Source organism: Hyperolius riggenbachi, chromosome 9 (assembly GCF_040937935.1).
Source record: "Hyperolius riggenbachi isolate aHypRig1 chromosome 9, aHypRig1.pri, whole genome shotgun sequence".
Lineage (NCBI taxonomy): Eukaryota > Metazoa > Chordata > Amphibia > Anura > Hyperoliidae > Hyperolius > Hyperolius riggenbachi.
Genome location: NC_090654.1, coordinates 122,361,073 through 122,382,887, shown reverse-complemented (window position 1 = coordinate 122,382,887; position 21,815 = coordinate 122,361,073). Strand labels below are relative to the sequence as shown.

Sequence of the window (21,815 nt, the reverse complement as noted above, 5' to 3'; positions counted from 1 at the left end):
CTGTTATGAACTATTGCTCCCTTGACTCTGCTCCTGCTCTCTGATTCGGTACCTTTGCATATCTGATTTCCTGTTGCCAACCCTGCCTGTCCCTGGTTACCGAATCAGCCTTCTGTCTCTGTACTTTATATGCTCGTGTGTTGCCGACCCGGCCTGACCGACCTTTCTACCCTGTGGGGTGTACAGTAGCTGCAGGGACTCCCTGTCTCTCAGAGGGACCTCTCTGCAATCCAGTCAGGGACTCTATCTCATAGGAGTCCTTTGACTGCAGTAGAGTCTGATTCCCAGCTGTTCAGGGAATCACCGGCTCTCTGGTTATCTCCAACCCTATCCAGGAGATACCCATTATACGGTCTAGGGTTACCTGCTCCTCAGGTGGTCCAAGCTCATTTACTGTTGCACCAAACACTTACACTTTACCAGGTGTCCAGAGGTTAGTTATACTTGTATTATTGGTGATTCTGCAGATCATCAATAATCAGGTATATATCTGTATTCTTGGTGATACTGCAGATCACCAATAATCAGATTCTCTCTGCGTGCTGACACCGATCGTTACACTCCTCCTATTATACAACAGTTTTAGAAGGAATCTGCACTATCTAATGATTTGTTAAGATGCCTGTAACGATTGGTGTCAGCAAGGACAGATTTTCTGATTATTGGTGATCTGCAGTATCGCCAATAATAGAGATGCTATACCTGATTATGTGGTGATCTGCAGAATCAACAGTAATGCGAGTATAGCAAGACACAGAACAACCAGGTGTAAGATAAGTGTTTGGTGCAACAGTAAATATAGATAGAGATACCCACTATCCCAGAGGAGCTGGTAGAGGGAGGTATCTCTATAGAACACTGGAATCAGTACTCCAGCAGGCTGGAGACGCAGATGAATTAGTGATCGGTTCACCCGAGGAGCGGGTGATGCACAGTAAAACAGAAGGTACTTATCACTCGAGGAGCGGGTGATTCAGACTGTACTGTAGCTATCAACCTGAGGAGCAGGTGATTTAAGACTGTACTGCAACTATCAACCTGAGGAGCAGGTGACTAAGACTGTACTGCAGCTATCAACCTGAGGAGCAGGTGATTAAGACAGTACTGCAGCTATCAACCTGAGGAGCAGGTGATTAAGACTGTACTGCAGCTATCAACCTGAGGAGCAGGTGATTACTATACTGCGAATCCCTCACCAGAACTAAGCTCACTGGTGAGGGTAGGAGAGTCAGACAAGCAGATTCGGCAACACATGGACAGATACGGTACAAAGACAGAAGACAGAATCAGAGTAAGGTTCAAGCTGAGTCGGCAACAAGATCAGATAGGCATAGGCACAGAATCAGTAGGCAGAAGAGTAGTCGAGGCTAGCAGAGGGTCATAACAAATAATACAATTCAATTAGTACTTTAAGCTATCAACAGAATCTGGCTAAGTGTGGATCCCCAGCTCCTGCTGGTTCTAGCACACTTTGGGATCTGACTAAGGTCTGAGTGCTAACACGTAACATTTGCAACAGCAGACGAAGAGCAACTGACAGGCAGGTCCTATATATACTAAGAGCGCTCCACAGCGCCGCCCCAGTCACTCAGCCAATCCGGAGCACTGCTGGAGTCAGCTGACCGGCTGAGCAGCTGACTCCCCTTCAACTTGCATAAAGGTCCTGGCGTGCGCGTAGCCCTCAGTCTATTTGCAACTGAGGGACCAGGCAAAACTCCAACATGTAACTGCGCGGCGGAGGCCGATGGCTGAGACACGGAGACAGCCGTTATGCCGCTCACTGCCGTGGCGGCATCTCCGCTATCTATTACAATGCCTGAGACAGTTCTGCATAGATTTCTAAAAACCTACTAATATTTTGTCTCAGACACACTTGATAAATCTAGCCCATTAGTCTAAAGATCCGGCTTGCTTTGAAAAGGGGCAGATTGTGATGGCCAGATGACTGGGTCAGGGCATCTACAAAACAGTAGGTCTGGTATGGTGTTCCTGGTATGCAGTGGTTAATACCTACCAAAAGTAGTCCATGGAGGGACAACCATTGACAGGGTTGTGGGTGTCCAAAACTCACTGATACCGATTGGGCGCTAAGGCTAACCCAACTGATCCAATCACAGAGTAGAGCTATCATAACACTAACTGCTGAAAAACTTAATGCTGTGAAAGAAAGATGTGAGCTTAAAATTGCTTTAAATTAGAAAATGGTTTCATATTTCTCGCTCCTATAGTGTCAACACTTAAGTGGTTGTTTGTTATTTTATTTGCACCCCCTTGATTTGAGATAAAATAACGGCTACCAACAACTCACATTGTTTCTCAATGCACTCCTTCAGTAGACATACCATAATTACATATCATTATGCTGCCGTATAGTTCAGTATGACTGTGAATCTTTACAGACCTCCAAAATTGCTAAATCACATTGCTGCCTATCTGAAGAACTGAGTTCGTAGAAAGCCTTTAAAGCAATAACAAATAAGGGTGGCAGGATCTCAGTTAGGTGGCCACAGGCCAGTTTACTCTGCTGCTTCCATGGCCATAGATCTTTGTGACCATAGAGATCTATCACTTAATAACTGTACTGAAGGGCTTTTGCAGCTTTTCACAACTTTGTGCTTGATGGTGAAGGTTTGACGACAAATAATGTAGCCGAAGGAACCTGCCCTACGCAGTCTGTACAGTTGTCAGATATCCAGCTATAGGCTTTTTCTTACATGTCTTTGAGCAGCACTTAAAGCATGTGCGCAGCTTTCTCCACTTGGTCACAACACACTTGTCTGATAAAACAGATGGTGAACAGCCATATGAAAGACACATGTGGTCACAGAAAAGACTTATGGTGTTTATTGTATAACAGACCTGTAATCAGCTTACTGCTTTCATCCTGTAATAGAGTGATGTACAGTTAACTAGTACTAATACTTAACTCTATGCAGCTTTACCACTTCAGCAGCACTGCCTGCTATCAGTAAATGGCCTCTCCTGAGCTCCAGCTGGGCGTCAAAGAGAAACCGTGACCAAGAATTGAACTTCATCCCAATCATTAACTGATACCCTCTTTTACATGAGAAATCTTTTCCTTTTCACAAACGGATCATCAGGGGGCTTTGTATGGCTCATATTGTGGTGAAACCCCTCCCACAGGAAACTGTCAGGACCATGTCTGTGAACCTCGTGGCATTGTGGGAAATAGCTGTTCACAACTGCCAAAAAAGCAAGCAGCATCTCTTCCACTGACATCACCTGCCAGCAGTAAAAATGTCACCATGTGATAAATGTCAGAATGTAAATCAGGGAGAGGAAAGATTTTACAATGGGCAAATAATGACTAAATCATTTATACATAATTATTGTAAAAATGAAGCACTTTTTTATTACATTATTTCCACTTGAGTTCCTCTTTAAATCTGAATGCGTTTTGTAGCATAAAGCCCTGCCACACCTCTTTCCACCCCATCTGTGCTCCCTCTCAATCCCTCCTACCATTCAAACCACACCTCCCATGGCTGCTGTATATAGTGGCCTCTGCACCAATGCAGATTCCAGGTGTGGGAACTAGCCAGGTAATTGTTTCTGTACTCATCCAGCTCTGAGGACCCACTAGATATCAGCAGTTCTAATATCTGCATATCTAAAATGCAGTTCTAATATGCACAGAGTGGATGCAGTGCTGCTCACGCTTGGTACAACTGCTGACTACTGTGCTCACGAGAGGGGGTGCACTCATGTACGGCAGGTGCACGAGTGGTGGGGCAGGCTCTGCATGGCGGGTTCTGTAAACTGGTTGCAACTATTGTAAAGCACTACTAAGGTGGAAATGTCTGTTGTGCAGCCTTAACACCTGTTACAATAACTGCAATCTTTTTTTAATTAGCTTTATGTTGTGTACTTTTAATAGGTGTCAGTTTATAAAACCATGATTGTTAAAGTAGAAATTTCCTGCTCTAATGCTTTGTGATATCACTGGCCTTTTCCTAGCATTTGTTGTGGTAATTATAAAACCATGATAAATGAAAGTGCAGCAGGATGTGCACTGATGAAGGTGACCATAAAATGAAGTTGCATTACTGAACAGCTCTGGGCAATGATAAGGTAGCTGTAACCTGGAGATAACATGATGATAATGGCTGGTAACTGACAGGAGGAAGAGCCCAAGAGATACCTCCTCCCATTGACTTGCATTAGTATTGCTGTCTCCAGGATTACAATACAGTGCAGTTCAGGCAGCAATAAAACATATTACTACTTTATAAATACAAAAAATCCTTTGCATAGCTCTAAAGAAAAACCATGAGCCAATTGGAACTAATGCATTGTGATCATGGCTGGCCTGGCAAAAAAAGAGAATGCAGCGATTAACACAATTTATTCATTTAACTGCCATTAAGTAATTCATTTTTGCCGGCCTTATACAGGTCATATCCGATCATAGTCAGGGTTGCTGCAAAGTTTATAGACTAGTGGTTATTTCACTGCAGGTTCAACAACTTTTTTCTGTTTTGTTTGAATAGGACACTCAGTTGATTTTACAATAATAATTCTATCAAACCATCCAATTTGTTTCATGTATTTCTGTCATTATACTGTATGATAACTGTATGAGTAATAAAAAGTAGGAAAACATATTTTATTGAATGTTATGTCAGAGTTTCAGACCACTTTCCATCATTGGCTTATACCAGGCTCTCTCAACCAGGGTTCCCTGGAACCCCAGGGTTCCTTGAGTACTCTGCAGGGGTTCCTTGTCATTTTCCCACATCGTGGGGATGTATAATGGAGCTCACTATAATAGGTGGTACTGAAACAAGAAGCACTAAATTAGGGGCTTTGGAGGCAGTATAATGAGTGGCAGTGTAATAGGGGCAGTGAAATAAACAGCCACACATACTTTTTAAGACCATGCCTCCTGCAAAATAAATGCAGGGGTTCCTCGAGATCAAAAAATTGTTTGCAGGGGTTCCTTGAGATCCAAAAGCTATTTGCAGGGTTCCTCCAGGGTAGAAAGGTTGAGAAAGGCTGGCTTATACTATGCCTCAGACTAAACTTCCCACAGTGCTATCAGTCTTACTCTCTCAATCCTGGTCACCTAGTGAGTTTGCAGACAGATTCTGAGAAAAAGAAGCATGCATACAATTCCATTCACTTTCAGTCTTGCTATTTAATAACCTATGCACCTGCAGTCCAATGCTGGCCTGACACCTAATGCTAAACAGACATTCCAGTTGCATTAGTTACAATGAGCAGTGCATTCCAGAGCTGCCCTGGCCCACCCCGGCGTGATGCGCCTGTGATCCCTTTCTTTGGTGAAGCCAAGCATCGGATCCTAGAACCAGCTGGATCTGAAGCCGACACTCCAGTTTTTGATCTTGCAGCTTTTGATTAGAAATAATGAGCTTGTTTCATTCAAAATGGGAGCACTGTGATGAAAGAAATAGTTTTGATTCCACTGGATTAGAGAGCAGAATTATCTGTCACTGAGATGGGTGCTTAACCCCACCTCGTGACAGCTACATTCTCTTATCATTAACCATTTCATTGCTCAGCATTGGCTTAATAAAGCACAATATACAAATGATTTCACTCAGCCAGAGACTATCATATCATTTCAGTCATTTCCATATTGTTCCCTACTAGTGATTGAAGCTGAGATCCAGTCACTTGTGTAATATTGCTTTTAGTGGAATGGAAGGAGTTACTTAGCTATTGTACAGAGAACCTTAGGACAAGTACATGAAATTCTGGAGAATGTTCTAGTGATTTGTTAACAGCTCGAACTCCTGTAGTCCAATAGTGCTCTTGAGAATTTAATAACCATTGTTGTTTCAAAGTGTTGTGTTGTTAGGGTTATCCAAAGTAGTTATTGCTCTTCCCAAGGTCAGAAATATCACTATAAGGTTATGTTCACAGTGGTGCGTTGCGACTTTGTGGGGGCATCTTTATGCACTGCAAGTACCCCAATGTACTGCATGCAGTGCGATACTGCATAATGCGTATGTTAACAGAGGCAGTGAAGCATACCTTTCATTGACTGTATGCTTCACAGTATGCAACCAAATGGTCACATAAAGTGATGTGACTTTTTCGCAGCTTCGCAGCTTCCACTATGGACGTAGCCCCAGTGTAGTCGCTACCTGTACCATCAAAACTGCTAATGCAGAAAAATCCAGAGACTAAAATTCTGTTTAACTTTTATATAGCTAAGGAAGGGTTTAAAACTTCCTAGGTTTTTACTCTTGTGCTGTGTCCTGAGAGTGGCAGTTACAACAAACAACTCAATTTTGTTTTTTGTTTTTAATTTGTAGAGAGAGGTAGTGTCAGAATCCCTGACAACATTTTGTTGTGTCTTTGGGATCTCCAGTTTTGGCTGATCAATATGTTTCATGAAGGTCCCAAGAACAGGAAGTGAGTGAAAAAGGCTCTGCAGCAATAGCAACCCTCCAAAGTTTCTAACCCTCTTCCACACCATCCAGAGCTAAAATAAAAACATGCCTGAAGTTGAACTTTACTTTGAATAGCTGTTATACTGATTTGGGGTAATTTTATGGGGTGTAATATTTGTGCTTTTCTTTCAGTGGAGTCCTCCAGCCCTGGAATTATCCCTCAGGACAACTCTCTAGAAAGGTCTTTCTTCATACGGATGAAATCTACACTGACTAAGAGAGGTGTGCATATCAAATCCTCGGGGTACAAGGTGAGTGGCATCTCCTACAGGACACAATATCACAGTTAGGGTAGTCCTAGACCTTACCAGGACAGCATCGTAGTCAACAGTCAAAGTATGTTGCTACGATAAGCAATATAGCCCTGAGTAGCCCGATAAAATAGCGAGCGCAGAGGCTTCTCGCTATGTAAATTGCAGCATTACATAGCAGGTGCGGAGCAAGTTGCATATAGTAGTAGCCTTGGCGCCCTGAAATTTTATCAAGCAACTCCGGGTGCCCAAATATCCGCCCAATGATGCTAATCGTGGCTTTGTGGTGAGATTAAGGTTTAGGGCTTGTAAGGGGTGGGAGGGTTAATTCAGTGCCATGGGGGGGGGGGGGGGAGGGGTTTAAAGGTTAGGCACATGTATAGGTAGGGTTAAGGGTCAGGTAGAGGGAGAGTTCAGTGTGAGAGTAGGCTTAGGTTAGGTCACAGTAAAATATAGTAAAATATCGATTACCGGTAAAATATCGATTACCGGTATTAAAGATAACCAATATTTCGGAATTAAGCAGTACAATATCTGTAATTACATATACGCTAGCCAACCTCTTATATATCTTCTAGGTAAGTGTATATAATACAAATATTAATTATGTATGCATTTGAGAATAAATATACTGATAAAACAGATTTTCTCAAAGGTGTCCCAGTAATGGCCTTCATTTTTGCACCTCTACAAACACTGAAAAACTGAAAAGTTTTTCTTAAAAATGATACTGAAGGTATATTAACCTGGAAATGTCTCTATTATATATCTAACACAGTCCAGCTAATGCCCTTCTACACAACAAACTCTAGTCTAGGCATGCAAGTGATATGCAGTTGTGTAAAGCCAAGAATCATTTACAGTAAGTACTAAAAAAGTCAGTTACTTCTGTTAAAAAACATAATTTTCATATGTACTACTACTTTCTGAATGCAGGGAAGGGAAGGTCCTTGCAACAAACCCCAATTTTCCTGTTTCTCTCAGAGATGACTCTTCTGCCCACCTAAGGGGAAGAAGATGTCTCTGTTAAGAAAAATACATTTTTCATGTGTACTTCAAGCCTAGAGAATGAGGATATAGCTGAGCTGCGGCACCCACCACTAGACCCTTTGGAAAGGGGGAATTTAGACCAGATAGCCACTAGCCCTTCCTCTGCAAGACCTTATTGGCTGTGAGATGTCTGGAGCCAAAACAACCAGGAGCCAAAACTGCAGTCTGCATGGGTAGAAGTAGTATCTTTATTAAAAATAAAGGTATTCATTCAATATCTCCTTTATTGCCACTGTTATGAGGTGGGTGGGAAATGTGGGTGTTGGCCCAAAAAAGGTGTTTAACCTTCCTGGCGGTAACCCCGATTTGCTTAATTTTTGTTTTGCTGAACGCAGCTAGCACTTTGCTAGCTGCGTCAGCACACCGATCGCCGCCGGCCCGCGCTTGATACTATATACGTCGCGCCCTTCAGGAAATCCCGTTCGCCGCGGGGAAGCCCTTCAGGAAATCCCTTCAGGAAATCCCGTTCTTTGAACAGGATTTCCTGATCGGAGATCACCGAAGGCGATCGAAGCGGGCGGGGGGATGCCTTCGGCTCGCTACATGATTTAAAAAAAAAAAAAACAACAAAAAAAAACTGCTGTGCTGCCTCCTGGCGGAAAACATTAGACCGCCAGGAGGGTTAAAGTAAAGGGCAAAATCAGTGGATGAAGGGAGGATGATGATGAGGTGGATATGGAAGACTGAGAGTCAGCAAGTCAGTACTACTTTGTGATACTTGCATCCAGAGCTGCATCCTCCACAAGGCAATCCTAGGCAGTTGCCTGGGGCATGGAGAGCGTCTAGGGGCCTGGTGGACGCTAACTGAAATAGCCAGGTAATCATCAGCGGTTGGCAAAAACTGCTATTTTGGCTAGGGCCCCATTCCATCTTCATCCTTTTCTGCTTATCTATGCTAAAGGTAGTTTAATATTCCTTAAAATGTTGTACTGATTTTATTTCACCCCCACAAATTCTACAAGATGAGTTCAAGCAGTGAATGGCTCTGCCCCTGTACAAGATCAAATTCTGAAACAGGAATTGTTCTATTCACAGTCCCCCTTTCTCTCTTTCCCACAGTTCCACCTTTCTCTTCCAACTTCTTGTCTTCTTTTCTCCCCTTTTTCTCTCTTTTCTTCCCCTTCTCTCCATTCTTATTTCTTTTCCACTATCATTCTTTACCCATCCTCTCTTTATCACAGCTAAGTGTTTATGCACCCATGGCCGGTGAATGAGGTACCTAAAGCTGCTCACTTAAGCCCCATCTACACCATGGGACATTGAAGCGATCCGGCGGCTCGATTAGCCGCCGGATCGCCTCTTCCGCGTGCCCGCCGCGTCCCCGCTCTCCGCGCGTGCGCCGCACTCGATTCCCTGCTCGTGCTCGCTCGTCCCCGCCGGCGCCGCTTATCTCCCGCACGATTCCCTGCCATTGTCTCCTCGCGGGGATCGAGCAGGGAATCGGCGGTGCGAAGATCCGTCCTGCCGGATCTTATCAATCGAGCCGCATCAGCGGCTCGATTGATAAGGAGCATCGCGGCCGCATCTACGCGTGTAGATGCGGCTTAACAGAACAATATTTTCCTCAGATGCAATCATTTGAACAGATTTGTGCTATTGTAAGTAATTGGAAGGTAGTTATCGATTGTTCCCATAAACGGATTGATTGGGGCACTTTTTCTCTTTAGATATGATTGTTAAATCCAACATGACTATAGAATTATTTCATGTTGATTTTCTCCACATACTGCATGATTTTCTGTACAATTTGATTATAAGAGTCTAATCGAATAATTACATCTGAGGAAAATATTGTACTGTTATTGGGCACCTTAAAGGGGCAGTGGGCCGCCATGCGTGCCTTTGCACGCATTCCTACTGCAGAAAGCTATCGCAGAGATTAACGCATACATTTTTACGCGTTAGTTGTGCAACGCGTACATTTTTACAATACAACATTTGTAAAAATGTACTTGTTAATGTCCGTGATAGCTTCCTGCACCAGCGGGAATGCGTGCAAAGGTACGTGTGGCAGCCCACCGAGTCGGCAAAAACAAAACTAGCTGGCGGTGACTGCGACGGCACAGGATAGCTGCATGGGGCTGGCAGATGCCCCAGGTAAGTGAAACTCATTTTTTTTTTAGTTAAGGTTCCCTTTAAAGAGACACTGAAGCGAAAAAAAAATGATGATATGATGATTTGTATGTGTAGCACAGCTAAGAAATAAAATATTAAGATCAGATGCATCAGTGTAATTGTTTCCAGTACAGGAAGAGTTGAGAAACTCCAGTTGTTATCTCTATGCAAACAAGCCATTAAGCTCTCCGACTAAGTTAGTCTTGGAGAGGGCTGTTATCTGACTTTTATTATCTCAACTGTTCCTGGACTATTTACTTTTCCTCTGCTAGAGGAGAGGTCATTACTTCGCAGACTGCTCTGAAAGACTCATTTTGAATGCTGAGTGTTGTGTAACCTGCACATATTATAGAATGATGCAATGTTAGAAAAAACACTATATACCTGAAAATAAAAGTATGAGAATATTTTCTTTGCTGCTAATCTTCTAGTAATTATTCATAGTACACAACCAATTCACTATATCATATATTTTTTTTCGCTTCAGTGTCTCTTTAAGTGTGATACATACAGTAAAGATCTCTAACTTTTCTAATATGTAGCCTAAGTGTCACATACAGATACCTGAATGGTGAATACAATTTATGGAGGTCCTTTGCTGTTTAGTTTTTATTTATATGATATTATATGTTTTTGTTATTTAATTTTGTGAAAGGATGTGTAACTACTGCTTCTAGTTACAATGCCAAGTGCTCTTGCTGTATTGTGTTTGAGACGTTTAATAAAGTTTATATTAGAAAAAGGGGGACAAATCCTTAAAGCAGACATGAACTCAAAATTTCCTCACTGATTTAAAAAGATAAGCAACAGCATAATAACCTTTAAAAAAAAGCATTTCTTTGTTACAGCTGATACGAATCCTGCAATAAATCTGCAGTGTGTCTACTTCCTGCTTTCATGGAAACCGACATAGGGTTAACATCCCATGTTTATAAATTAGCTGCTCTTCCTAGGCAGCCAGCTGACACAGCTGATAGATCAAATTACAGTTGTGATTAGTCACAGATGAGTGGGAAATAAACAGGTTAAATTATCTAAATACATACAGGGTGCATTTCTCTATGCTTTCCTTTTGTACTGTGCAAGAGTTCAGGTCCTCTTTAAGAAAAAAATAAAAGTTTTAAAGTGTAAGTGTACTCATACTTGATTGTGTTGTGGTCTGAATCTCACTCTGTCTTCTGAGAATTCCAGCGGGGCGCTACATACCCTGTCATAGTTCCTACCTCTGTTCTAATGACATCCGTCTTTAAGCTCAGTGGAAAATCATCTTCTACTTAAAGCGGACCCAAACCAAAAATGTTTTTAATTCAAAATATTTAGTTGCACCACTCTGACACATACAAATATAAATAAACACTCCTTCAAGCCTATGAGCATTTCAGTGCTTGCTTTTCACCCTCCTCTTTGCATAACTAGGGTTATACAGGTGGCAGCCATTAGCAATTCCTCCTTTGCTGGACACCATCTACTCCACCAGTTTGCCGGATTATTTGCCGGCAATATGAAAGGAACTGAGGGGTTCCTCCAATAAATGTTAATTCAGGTTGGAGTGAGCTTGAGATGTCTCCCAGAGCAACACTGCTGAATATATGCAAATTAACCATTGCAAATATTCAGCAGTGTTGCTCTGGGAGACATCTCAAGCTCACTCCAACCTGAATTATCGCAAATTCTTTCTGTTTTAGGAAAGCAAACTTTTGTTTTTCTTAACATCTTAGTAAGGGGGCTTTTAGGACCATTGTAGTCCCTTACACATTCCAATGAGTTCTGGGTCACCATGACCTTGCTGGTTAGTCTGTGCCTCCAATAAATGTAAAATATTTTATATTTGTCATCATGCAGCTGAAAAAAGGCTGCTATTTATTATTATAATTTAGAAAATAGATTTTATTTCTGAAATCTTGTATTTTTAGTTTGGGTCCACTTTAAACAACCTCTAAAGTGCAATATGTGTGGGTCCTTTAAGATTAATTGTCTGTATTTTCTTCTATCTGTCCTCATTGCACTGTTTCTCAGGCCAGATAGTATTGTCGCATCCACCCCAAGGTACTGAATCCTATACTGTGTCACGTGTAAAGCTCAGAGCATGTGAATCTTTCCTCCTCATGAGGGAGTGGAGGGACTGAGGATAAAATACACACTCTTTGCGTTTGTCCCACACCGCCTTCTTCTGCCCTGCTCCCTCTGTCCTCCCTCTGCTTTGCTTTTCAACATCAAGGCCTTCATGTTGCTTCCAAATTGTGTCTGGGAGAGAATTCCCCCCCAGGCTGCCTACAATCTAAAGGTGTCTTTGAAGAGCCTCAGTGTATAAAGAAGTAGGATGGTTCCTCTCTCCTGAGGCGGGAGAGGATAAAGAGAGAGAGAAGAGCAATCACACTTGTGTGTGCGGAGGGAGCCTGGCATCAAGACTGCAAGGACATAGAATGGGCACCACATCAAATCACTTAAGTTTTATATTTAAAGTTAGTATCGTTTGTCAGTATAGCGATACAAAGTCTCCTTGTCATAGAGGCAGTAAGAGGAAGTTTGGGTCAATCTGTTACACAGGATATGAGGCACATTTCAGTGTTGGATGAACAGGCTGGCAGTAGCAGCCAGGATGTGAGAGCTTCACTAAAATTGACCCTTTATTGAGAGGAAAACGATGCTGCCATATCTATTTTCTCTTAAACAATGCTAATTGCCTGGCTGTCCTGCTGATCCTGCACCTCTTATAGCCACAGACTCCCAGTGAGTATACAGATCAGATGCTATAACTAAAGTTTCACCACACTGGCCACACGCTTGCTACAGGCAAATGGTTTAGGCAGAAAGTTCAGCTGGACTGCCAGGCAATTACCAAGAAGTAAACTATACCTTTCATCAGCAAGGGGGGGGGGGGGGGGGGTAATTAGGATAGATTCATCAAAGAGATTATCTAGAGTTAATGTGTTAAGATAGCATCTCTGACTTCTGTAAATAAGGACTGTGAGAAGGGGAGGGAAGAACATGGCAGCTTCTATGCCAGGAGAGATTCCAGTGAAAGAAAAGGTGCTTAGTTCCCTTTAAGAACCAGGGGCTTTTTTTATTTTCACACTTTCTGATCACTGTGATTGGCTCACAGTGGTCAGGAGCCAATGAAAACGGCTCCTGACCTAGTTACGGAAGGCAGCTGTCTTCAGACCCGTATCTCATGCTCGGGGGGTGGTAAAACTACGCCGTATCAGGCTTAACCTCCTTAGCGGTAACCCCGTGCTGGACACGGGGTAAGCCGCCTCAGAGGATATCTCAGCCCCTGGTGGGACGATTTTCATTCTGCAAAGTGCTGTACGCGCAGCTAGCAGTTTGCTAGTCATGCGTACAGCTTGATCGGCAATCGGCCGCACGCAGCGGCGGAAGAGGGCCCTCGCCAGAGCCCTGCGCAGCCCGGACAAATCACTCCCGGGCAGTGCAAAGGGCCGGATTGGGTGCGCCTGACGTCAGGACGTCGGCTGACGTCCATGACGTCATTCCGACCGTCGCCATGGCAACAGGAGAAGCCAAACAGGAGATTGCGTACTATACGCAATCTCCTGTTTGCTGTTGTTGCCGGCGGCGATCGGACTAGAGGGACACATGCGCCCTCTAGTGGTGTTTCATGTAGCTACCACTCGGGTAGCTACATGAAACAAACATTTTTTTTACAAAAAAGTGTAATGCAGCCTCCTTGGCAAAAAAATTGAACCGCCAAGGGGGTTAAAGGACACATCCAGAGTTAAAAAAAACAAAAACAAGATCTACTTACCTGGGTCTTCCTTCAGCCCCTGTCAGCCGATCTGTCCCTCGCCGCAGCTCTGTTCCCAGTCAATGTCCCGGGTCCCCTCCATTGCAGATGTCTTCTGTGCCTGTGCGAGCAGGCGGCCGCACTGCATGTGGTCACGGCACCGCACTTCTGCACCTATGCATAATGCTCCAGGCTACGTGAGTGCAATCACAAGCGGTTTGGCCGCACGCTTCCACAGGTGCAGAAGATGATGATCTGGCGAGGTCGGCATCTGCAGCAGAGGGGACTCCAGCACACTGGCTGGGAGCAGAGACCCCTCCATTGCAGATTACCTAATTTAATAAGACATTTTCAGATATTTACGAGCATCTCTAATGAAGCATCAAGACTGCCTTGGATCAATTAATGCTATTGAATGGTTAACCACTTCCCGACCGCCTAACGCACAGGGGCGGCCGGGAAGTGGAGCCCTTAAGGACCGGCTCACCCACAGAGGCGGCGGTCCTTGTAAGGGCATGGGCGGAGCGATCGCGTCATCCGTGACGCGATCCTCCGCCGGCGCCTGTCACCGCTCGCCCGCCGCAACATCCCGCCGGCTATACGGAAGCGCCGGCGGGATGTTAACCCCGCGATCGCCGCATACAAAGTGTATAATACACTTTGTAATGTTTACAAAGTGTATTATACAGGCTGCCTCCTGCCCTGGTGGTCCCAGTGTCCGAGGGACCACCAGGGCAGGCTGCAGCCACCCTAGTCTGCACCCAAGCACACTGATTTCTCCCCCCCCCTGCCCCAGATCGCCCACAGCACCCCTCAGACCCCCCCTGCCCACCCCCCAGACCCCTGTTTGCACCCAATCACCCCCCTAATCACCCATCAATCACTCCCTGTCACTATCTGTCAACGCTATTTTTTTTTATCTCCCCCCCCCTGCCCACTGCCCCCTCCTGATCACCCTCCACCCCTCAGATTCTCCCCAGACCCCCCCCAGACCCCCGCCCTGTGTACTGTATGCATCTATCCCCCCTGATCACCTGTCAATCACCCATCAATCACCCCCTGTCACTGCCACCCATCAATCAGCCCCTAGCCTGCCCCTTGCGGGCAATCTGATCACCCACCCACACCAATAGATCGCCCGCAGATCCGACATCAGATCACCACCCAAACGCAGTGTTTACATCTATTCTCTCCTCTAAACACCCACTAATTACCCATCAATCACCCATCAATCACCCCCTATCACCACCTGTCACTGTTACCCATCAGATCAGACCCTAATCTGCCCCTTGCGGGCACCCAATCACCCGCCTACACGCTCAGATTGCCCTCAGACCCCCCCCTTATCAATTCGCCAGTGCAATATTTACATCTGTTCTTCCCTGTAATAACCCACTGATCACCTGTCAATCACCTGTCAATCACCCATCAATCACCCTCTGTCACTGCCACCCATCAATCACCCCCTGTCACTGCCACCCATCAATCAGCCCCTAACCTGCTCCTTGCGGGCAATCTGATCACCCACCCACACCAATAGATCGCCCGCAGATCCGACATCAGATCACCACCCAAACGCAGTGTTTACATCTATTCTCTCCTCTAAACACCCACTAATTACCCATCAATCACCCCCTATCACCACCTGTCACTGTTACCCATCAGATCAGGCCCTAATCTGCCCCTTGCGGGCACCCAATCACCCGCCTACACGCTCAGATTGCCCTCAGACCCCCCCCTTATCAATTCGCCAGGGCATTATTTACATCTGTCCTTCCCTGTAATAACCCACTGATCACCTGTCAATCACCCATCAATCACCCCCTGTCACTGCCACCCATCAATCACCCCCTGTCACTGCCACCCATCAATCAGCTCCTAACCTGCCCCTTGCGGGCAATCTGATCACCCACCCACACCAATAGATCGCCCGCAGATCCGACATCAGATCACCACCCAAACGCAGTGTTTACATCTATTCTCTCCTCTAAACACCCACTAATTACCCATCAATCACCCCCTATCACCACCTGTCACTGTTACCCATCAGATCAGACCCTAATCTGCCCCTTGCGGGCACCCAATCACCCGCCTACACGCTCAGATTGCCCTCAGACCCCCCCTTATCAATTCGCCAGTGCATTAGTTACATCTGTTCTTCCCTGTAATAACCCACTGATCACCTGTCAATCACCTGTCAATCACCCATCAATCACCCCCTGTCACTGCCACCCATCAATCACCCCCTGGCACTGCCACCCATCAATCACCCCCTGTCACTGCCACTCATCAATCAGCCCCTAACCTGCCCCTTGCGGGAAATCTGATCACCCACCCACACCAATAGTTCGCCCTCAGATCCGACGTCAGATCACCTCCCAAGGGCAGTTTTTATATCTGTTCTCTACCCTAAACACCCACTAATTACCCATCAATCACCCCCTGTCACTGCTACCTATCAGATTAGACCCCTATCTGCCCCTAGGGCACTCAATCACCCGCCCACACCCTCAGAATGCCCTCAGGCCCCAGCCCTGATCACCTCGCCAGTGCATTGCTTGCATCTATCCCCCCCTCTAATTACACCTTGAGACACCCATCAATCACCTCCTGTCACCCCCTAGCACACCTACCCATCAGATCAGGCCCTAATTTGCCCCGTGTGGGCTCCTGATCACTCGGCCAAACCCTCAGATCCCCCTCAGACCCCCTTCCGATCACCTCCCCAGTGCATTGATTGCATCTATTTTCCCCTCTAACCACCCCCTGAGACACCCATCAATCACCTCCTGTCACCCCCCCTAGCACTCCTATCCATCAGATCAGGCCCAATACAACCTGTCATCTAAAAGGCCACCCTACATATGACCGGTTCCACAAAATTCGCCCCGTCATAGACCACCTGTCATCAAAATTTGCAGATGCTTATACCCCTGAACAGTCATTTTGAGACATTTGGTTTCCAGACTACTCACGGTTTTGGGCCCGTAAAATGCCAGGGCGGTATAGGAACCCCAGAAACTGACCCCATTTTAGAAAAAAGACACCCCAATGTATTCTGTTAGGTGTATGACGAGTTCATAGAAGATTTTATTTTTTGTCAAAAGTTAGCGGAAATTGATTTTTGTTTTTTTTTCACAAAGTGTCATTTTTCACTAACTTGTGACAAAAAATAAAATCTTCTATGAACTCGCCATACACCTAACGGAATACCTTGGGGTGTCTTCTTTCTAAAATGGGGTCACTTGTGGGGTTCCTATACTGCCCTGGCATTTTAGGGGCCCTAAACCGTGAGGAGTAGTCTAGAAAACAAATGCCTCAAAATGACCTGTGATTAGGACGTTGGGCCCCTTAGCGCACCTAGGCTGCAAAAAAGTGTCACACATGTGGTATCACCGTACTCAGGAGAAGTAGTATAATGTGTTTTGGGGTGTATTTTTACACATACCCATGCTGGGTGGGAGAAATCTCTCTGTAAATGGACAATTGTGTGTAAAAAAAATCAAACACTTGTCATTTACAGAGGTATTTCTCCCACCCAGCATGGGTATGTGTAAAAATACACCCCAAAACACATTATACTACATCTCCCGAGTACGGCGATACCACATGATTGGCACTTTTTTGCAGCCTAACTGCGCTAAGGGGCCCAAAGTCCAATGAGTACCTTTAGGATTTCACAGGTCATTTTTGTTTCAAGACTACTCCTCACGGTTTAGGGCCCCTAAAATGCCAGGGCAGTATAGGAACCCCACAAATGACCCCATTCTAGAAAGAAGACACCCAAACGTATTCCGTTAGGAGTATGGTGAGTTCATAGAAGATTTTATTTTTTGTCACAAGTTAGCGGAAATTGATTTTTATTGGTTTTTTTCACAAAGTGTCATTTTCCGCTAACTTGTGACAAAAAATAAAATCTTCTATGAACTCACCGTACTACTAACGGAATACCTTGGGGTGTCTTCTTTCTAAAATGGGGTCATTTGTGGGGTTCCTATACTGTCCTGGCATTTTAGGGGCCCTAAACCGTGAGGAGTAGCCTTGAAACGAAATTTCTCAAAATGACCTGTGAAATCCTAAAGGTACTCATTGGACTTTGGGCCCCTTAGCGCAGTTAGGGTGCAAAAAAGTGTCACACATGTGGTATCGCCGTACTCAGGAGAAGTAGTATAATGTGTTTTGGGGTGTATTTTTACACATACCCATGCTGAGTAGGAGAAAGATCTCTGTAAATGGACAATTGTGTGTAAAAAAAATAAAAAATTGTCATTTACAGAGATATTTCTCCCACCCAGCATGGGTATGTGTAAAAATACACCCCAAAACACATTATACTACTTCTCCTGAGTACGGCAATACCACATGTGTGGCACTTTTTTGCAGCCTAACTGCGCTAAGGGGCCCAAAGTCCAATGAGCACCTTTAGGCTTTACATGGGTGCTTACAAATTAGCACCCCCCAAAATGCGAGGACAGTAAACACACCCCACAAATGACCCCATTTTGGAAAGTAGACACTTCAAGGTATTCAGAGAGGGGCATGGTGAGTCCGTGGCAGATTTCATTTTTTTTTTTTGTCGCAAGTTAGAAGAAATGGAAACTTTTTTTTTTTGTCACAAAGTGTCATTTTCCGCTTACTTGTGACAAAAAATAATATCTTCTATGAACTCACTATGCCTCTCAGTGAATACTTTGGGATGTCTTCTTTCCAAAATGGGGTCATTTGGGGGGTATTTATACTATCATGGAATTCTAGCCCCTCATGAAACATGACAGGGGGTCAGAAAAGTCATAGATGCTTGAAAATGGGAAAATTCACTTTTTGCACCATAGTTTGTAAACGCTATAACTTTTACCCAAACCAATAAATATACACTGAATGGGTTTTTTTTTATCCAAAACATGTTTGTCCACATTTTTCGCGCTGCATGTATACAGAAATTTTACTTTATTTGAAAAATGTCAGCACAGAAATTTAAAAAAATCATTTTTTTGCCAAAATTCATGTCTTTTTTGATGAATATAATAAAAAGTAAAAATCGCAGGAGCAATCAAATAGCACCAAAAGAAAGCTTTATTAGTGACAAGAAAAGGAGCCAAAATTCATTTAGGTGGTAGGTTGTATGAGCGAGCAATAAACCGTGAAAGCTGCAGTGGTCTGAATGGAAAAAAAGTGTCCGGTCCTTAAGGGGTGTAAAGCCCTAGGTCCTCAAGTGGTTAATATTACCCACCATCTCCTGCTTCAAATCAGATAAAAGTGATTTGTGATTTTTTTTTTAGATATCCCACAGTTTTATTTTATATTTAACCACTTCAGGATTCTGCGTACGCATAAGTACGCCCCTGAATCCTGAAGCGGCTTCCATGGAAACAGCCGCTTATATGAGCGGCCATTCCATGTCAGTTCACGGAGGGTGTCTCCGTGAACACCCTGCGAGCCTCCGATCGCGGCTCGCAGGGTAAATGTAAACACGCGGGGAAGATCTTCCCCGCTGTTTATATACATGCGGCGCTGCTGCAGCACAGATCAGCCAAACCACCCGAAACCCGGAAGTGGTTAGTTTTTCAGTTTTTACTGTTTCATTGTCTCTGCTCAATGACACCTTCATTGAAGTATGCCAGAGCTCAAATCTATGTATTATTGTCCCTCTTTATCTCTTTTCTGCTCTCAGAAGCCATTTACTTACAGGAAAATATTTTATGTCTGTAATTACTAATTAGTGAGGGTTATGCTTTAGTCTGACCCAGTCCGACCCAGTCCCGACCTGGACAGAAACTGTCACTTGCATACCTGATGTTTAACTCTTTCAGGCAGAGGGATTGATTCACAAAAGCGTGCTAAGTGTTAGCACGCCAGTGAAAAGCAGCTTATCACATGCAAACTGCATCTTCGCGCGCTAATGTGCGCGTAAGAGTTTGCGCGCGTAAAGTTTTGTGCGTGTAAAGTTTTATACGCACATTAAACCCTATGCAATTTTCCGCACGCACCAGACTTTGCGCGCACAAAACTTTGCATGCAAAACTTTGCGCGCAAGTTTATTCCTCAAAACAGTGCTGACCTACTTAGTGCAATAGTTATCACGCCCAAAAGTCTTTAGGCGTGCTAAGTAGGTTAGCACCGCTTTGTGAATCAAGCCCAGAGAAAGAAAAAAAAAGGAACACAGCCTAGTTATTTGTGTGCTAGGCACTGTACATACACATGTCTATCTCATCATGTCTCGTCACCTCGGTTGTCCTTTAATCAATAACAGCCTGCCTTTTTTTTACCTATCACTGCTGGTGACTGCATGAACTCCTAATTTCCCAACTGCTAACTTGCTAACTTTTCAGCTATCTCCAGTATGACCCAAGCAAGCTGCAAACCTTTAACATTTAACAGAAAACATATAATAAACCAAAGTCCAGGGTTGCTGTTTTCATATGCTGAGCCCAGCCTAAGCTTCATTCCTCAGTCAGAGCAGGGTACCATGTAGGCACAACACACACATTTATGCCTGTGGAGAGAGAAAGGGGATAGAGAAATAAGGTGCATTCACACAGGTCTCAGTACTGTTTATCTCAGGAGGGATGGCAGAAACACTGTCTACCCAGTCTTTCCTCCTAGGAATAACATGTCCTGGGCTGTCTGCTAGTAACATAAAGAAATAGTCGCCTGATTTAACTTACTTTCCTGCCCATGATTAGCTTAAAGGACCACTATTCCAAAAAACGTTCACATTTTAAAAACATACACATATACATTAGAGGAACACATACGGTAAAAGACCACAGAATAAAGTGCACTGTAAATTAAGTTTTTCCTATGTAGCTTTCACTTACAGTAGGTAGTTTTTATCTGACAATTATGAATCTCTTACCAACAGGTTTTGGACCATATGAATTGTTTTACTAGTTATGACAATTTTGCAAAACAGTATTTGAAAGGATTGCTTTGAACTGTCGTGTTGCTGCTATACGCCTTGAATGACCACTTTAGAATGGGTTGAGGGGCTTCCGTGTCACAATGCATGGCTGGACCCACCTGAGCTGTGGTTATAGAGCTAAGGGCTTCCTGCTCTCTGTCATTTACATTAGCTATAGGATGGCAGGAAGTGGGGTTCACTGTAAAAGGAATTGCAGCTCACGCCAGCTATAAACACTTCACATCTACAAAAGTAAGATGCTGCAAACCTCCCTGGTTGTGGAAGAGTTAAGCAGCTCTCTGTGTTATCAGTTAAGGTCATAGGAAGGGGATCTGGCTCCTGACGTTGTGCGTACCTCCTCTCCCCCCACTTTCAGTGTCATATTAGATTTAGCCTCTGAAATATATAAAAGTACCACAGGAGTCTCTGATGTGTTTCTTGCCACGAGCAATCTAGCAGCAAAACTCCCCACATGTGTCAGAGAGGACTCTGCTTATTCTATTCTGCGGTTCTCTGGATGATTCAGTCTGTGGTGCCCTGCCTCCTACTGACCAGACCTTTCTTTCTATTCCTCTGCCTCTCTTCTAACATTCCTTCTTTCATTTACTGCCCTTTGCTTTACATTTCCTTCCTCTGGTCATTTTCTGTTACTTTATTCTCATTCATTTTTTTTGTATTTTGTACCTCTGGCTCCTTATTTGCTATTTACACTCTATTTGTGTTCCTTTCATGTCAGTGCATTGTACCTGCTACCACCCACCGCCGCCTCCCCTCCCCACATCTTTTTCTTATATACAATGTATTTAATTGTATTTAATTTCCAAACACTCCATTTCTCTTTACATAGCCCAACTATTATTATTTTTTCTTGCAAATATGATACTTTTGGTTAAATTTGCCTGTAATCTTTTCACAGCCACGTACACAATCAATTAACTTATCGATTTTAGAGAGAAGTATGATTGGCAGCGGAAGTAAATGCTCATCTATCAGGCAGCAAGTTGCTCATCAGGCAGAAGCAGTGGGGATCCAGCAGGGCGGCGCTGCAATTCATTTCCGGTCACATTAGACCACAAATGTGATTGAAAACTGCATCACACACTTACATTTCAGACAATCGCTTCTTGATCAGAGAAAATAGTTTGTGTGATTGGCCTTAATTCATCTTTGTATGACTACTTTCATCCAGCCCAGAAATGTAGGAAACTGTAGCTTGAAAGCAAAAGAGCTAAAAGGTATTAGTGGGTAATTGAAACTTCTGGAAAACAGGTGTGTGTGTATATACTTGTTTTACATTTTGCACTCTATTTGCACTA

The 21,815-nt window shown here is 44.1% G+C and overlaps 1 protein-coding gene across 5 annotated transcripts in view; it reads left to right on the top strand.

Annotated features, from left to right (window-relative positions):
• NPAS3 (neuronal PAS domain protein 3) overlaps positions 1–21,815 on the top strand; it is a 634,738-nt gene that overhangs the window by 531,593 nt on the left and 81,330 nt on the right. For all 5 annotated transcript variants that reach the window (XM_068253452.1, XM_068253453.1, XM_068253454.1 and 2 more), the window contains one exon: positions 6,573–6,691. In XM_068253452.1, the coding sequence (XP_068109553.1) occupies positions 6,573–6,691 (119 nt within the window). The remainder of the gene's footprint in view (positions 1–6,572; positions 6,692–21,815) is intronic.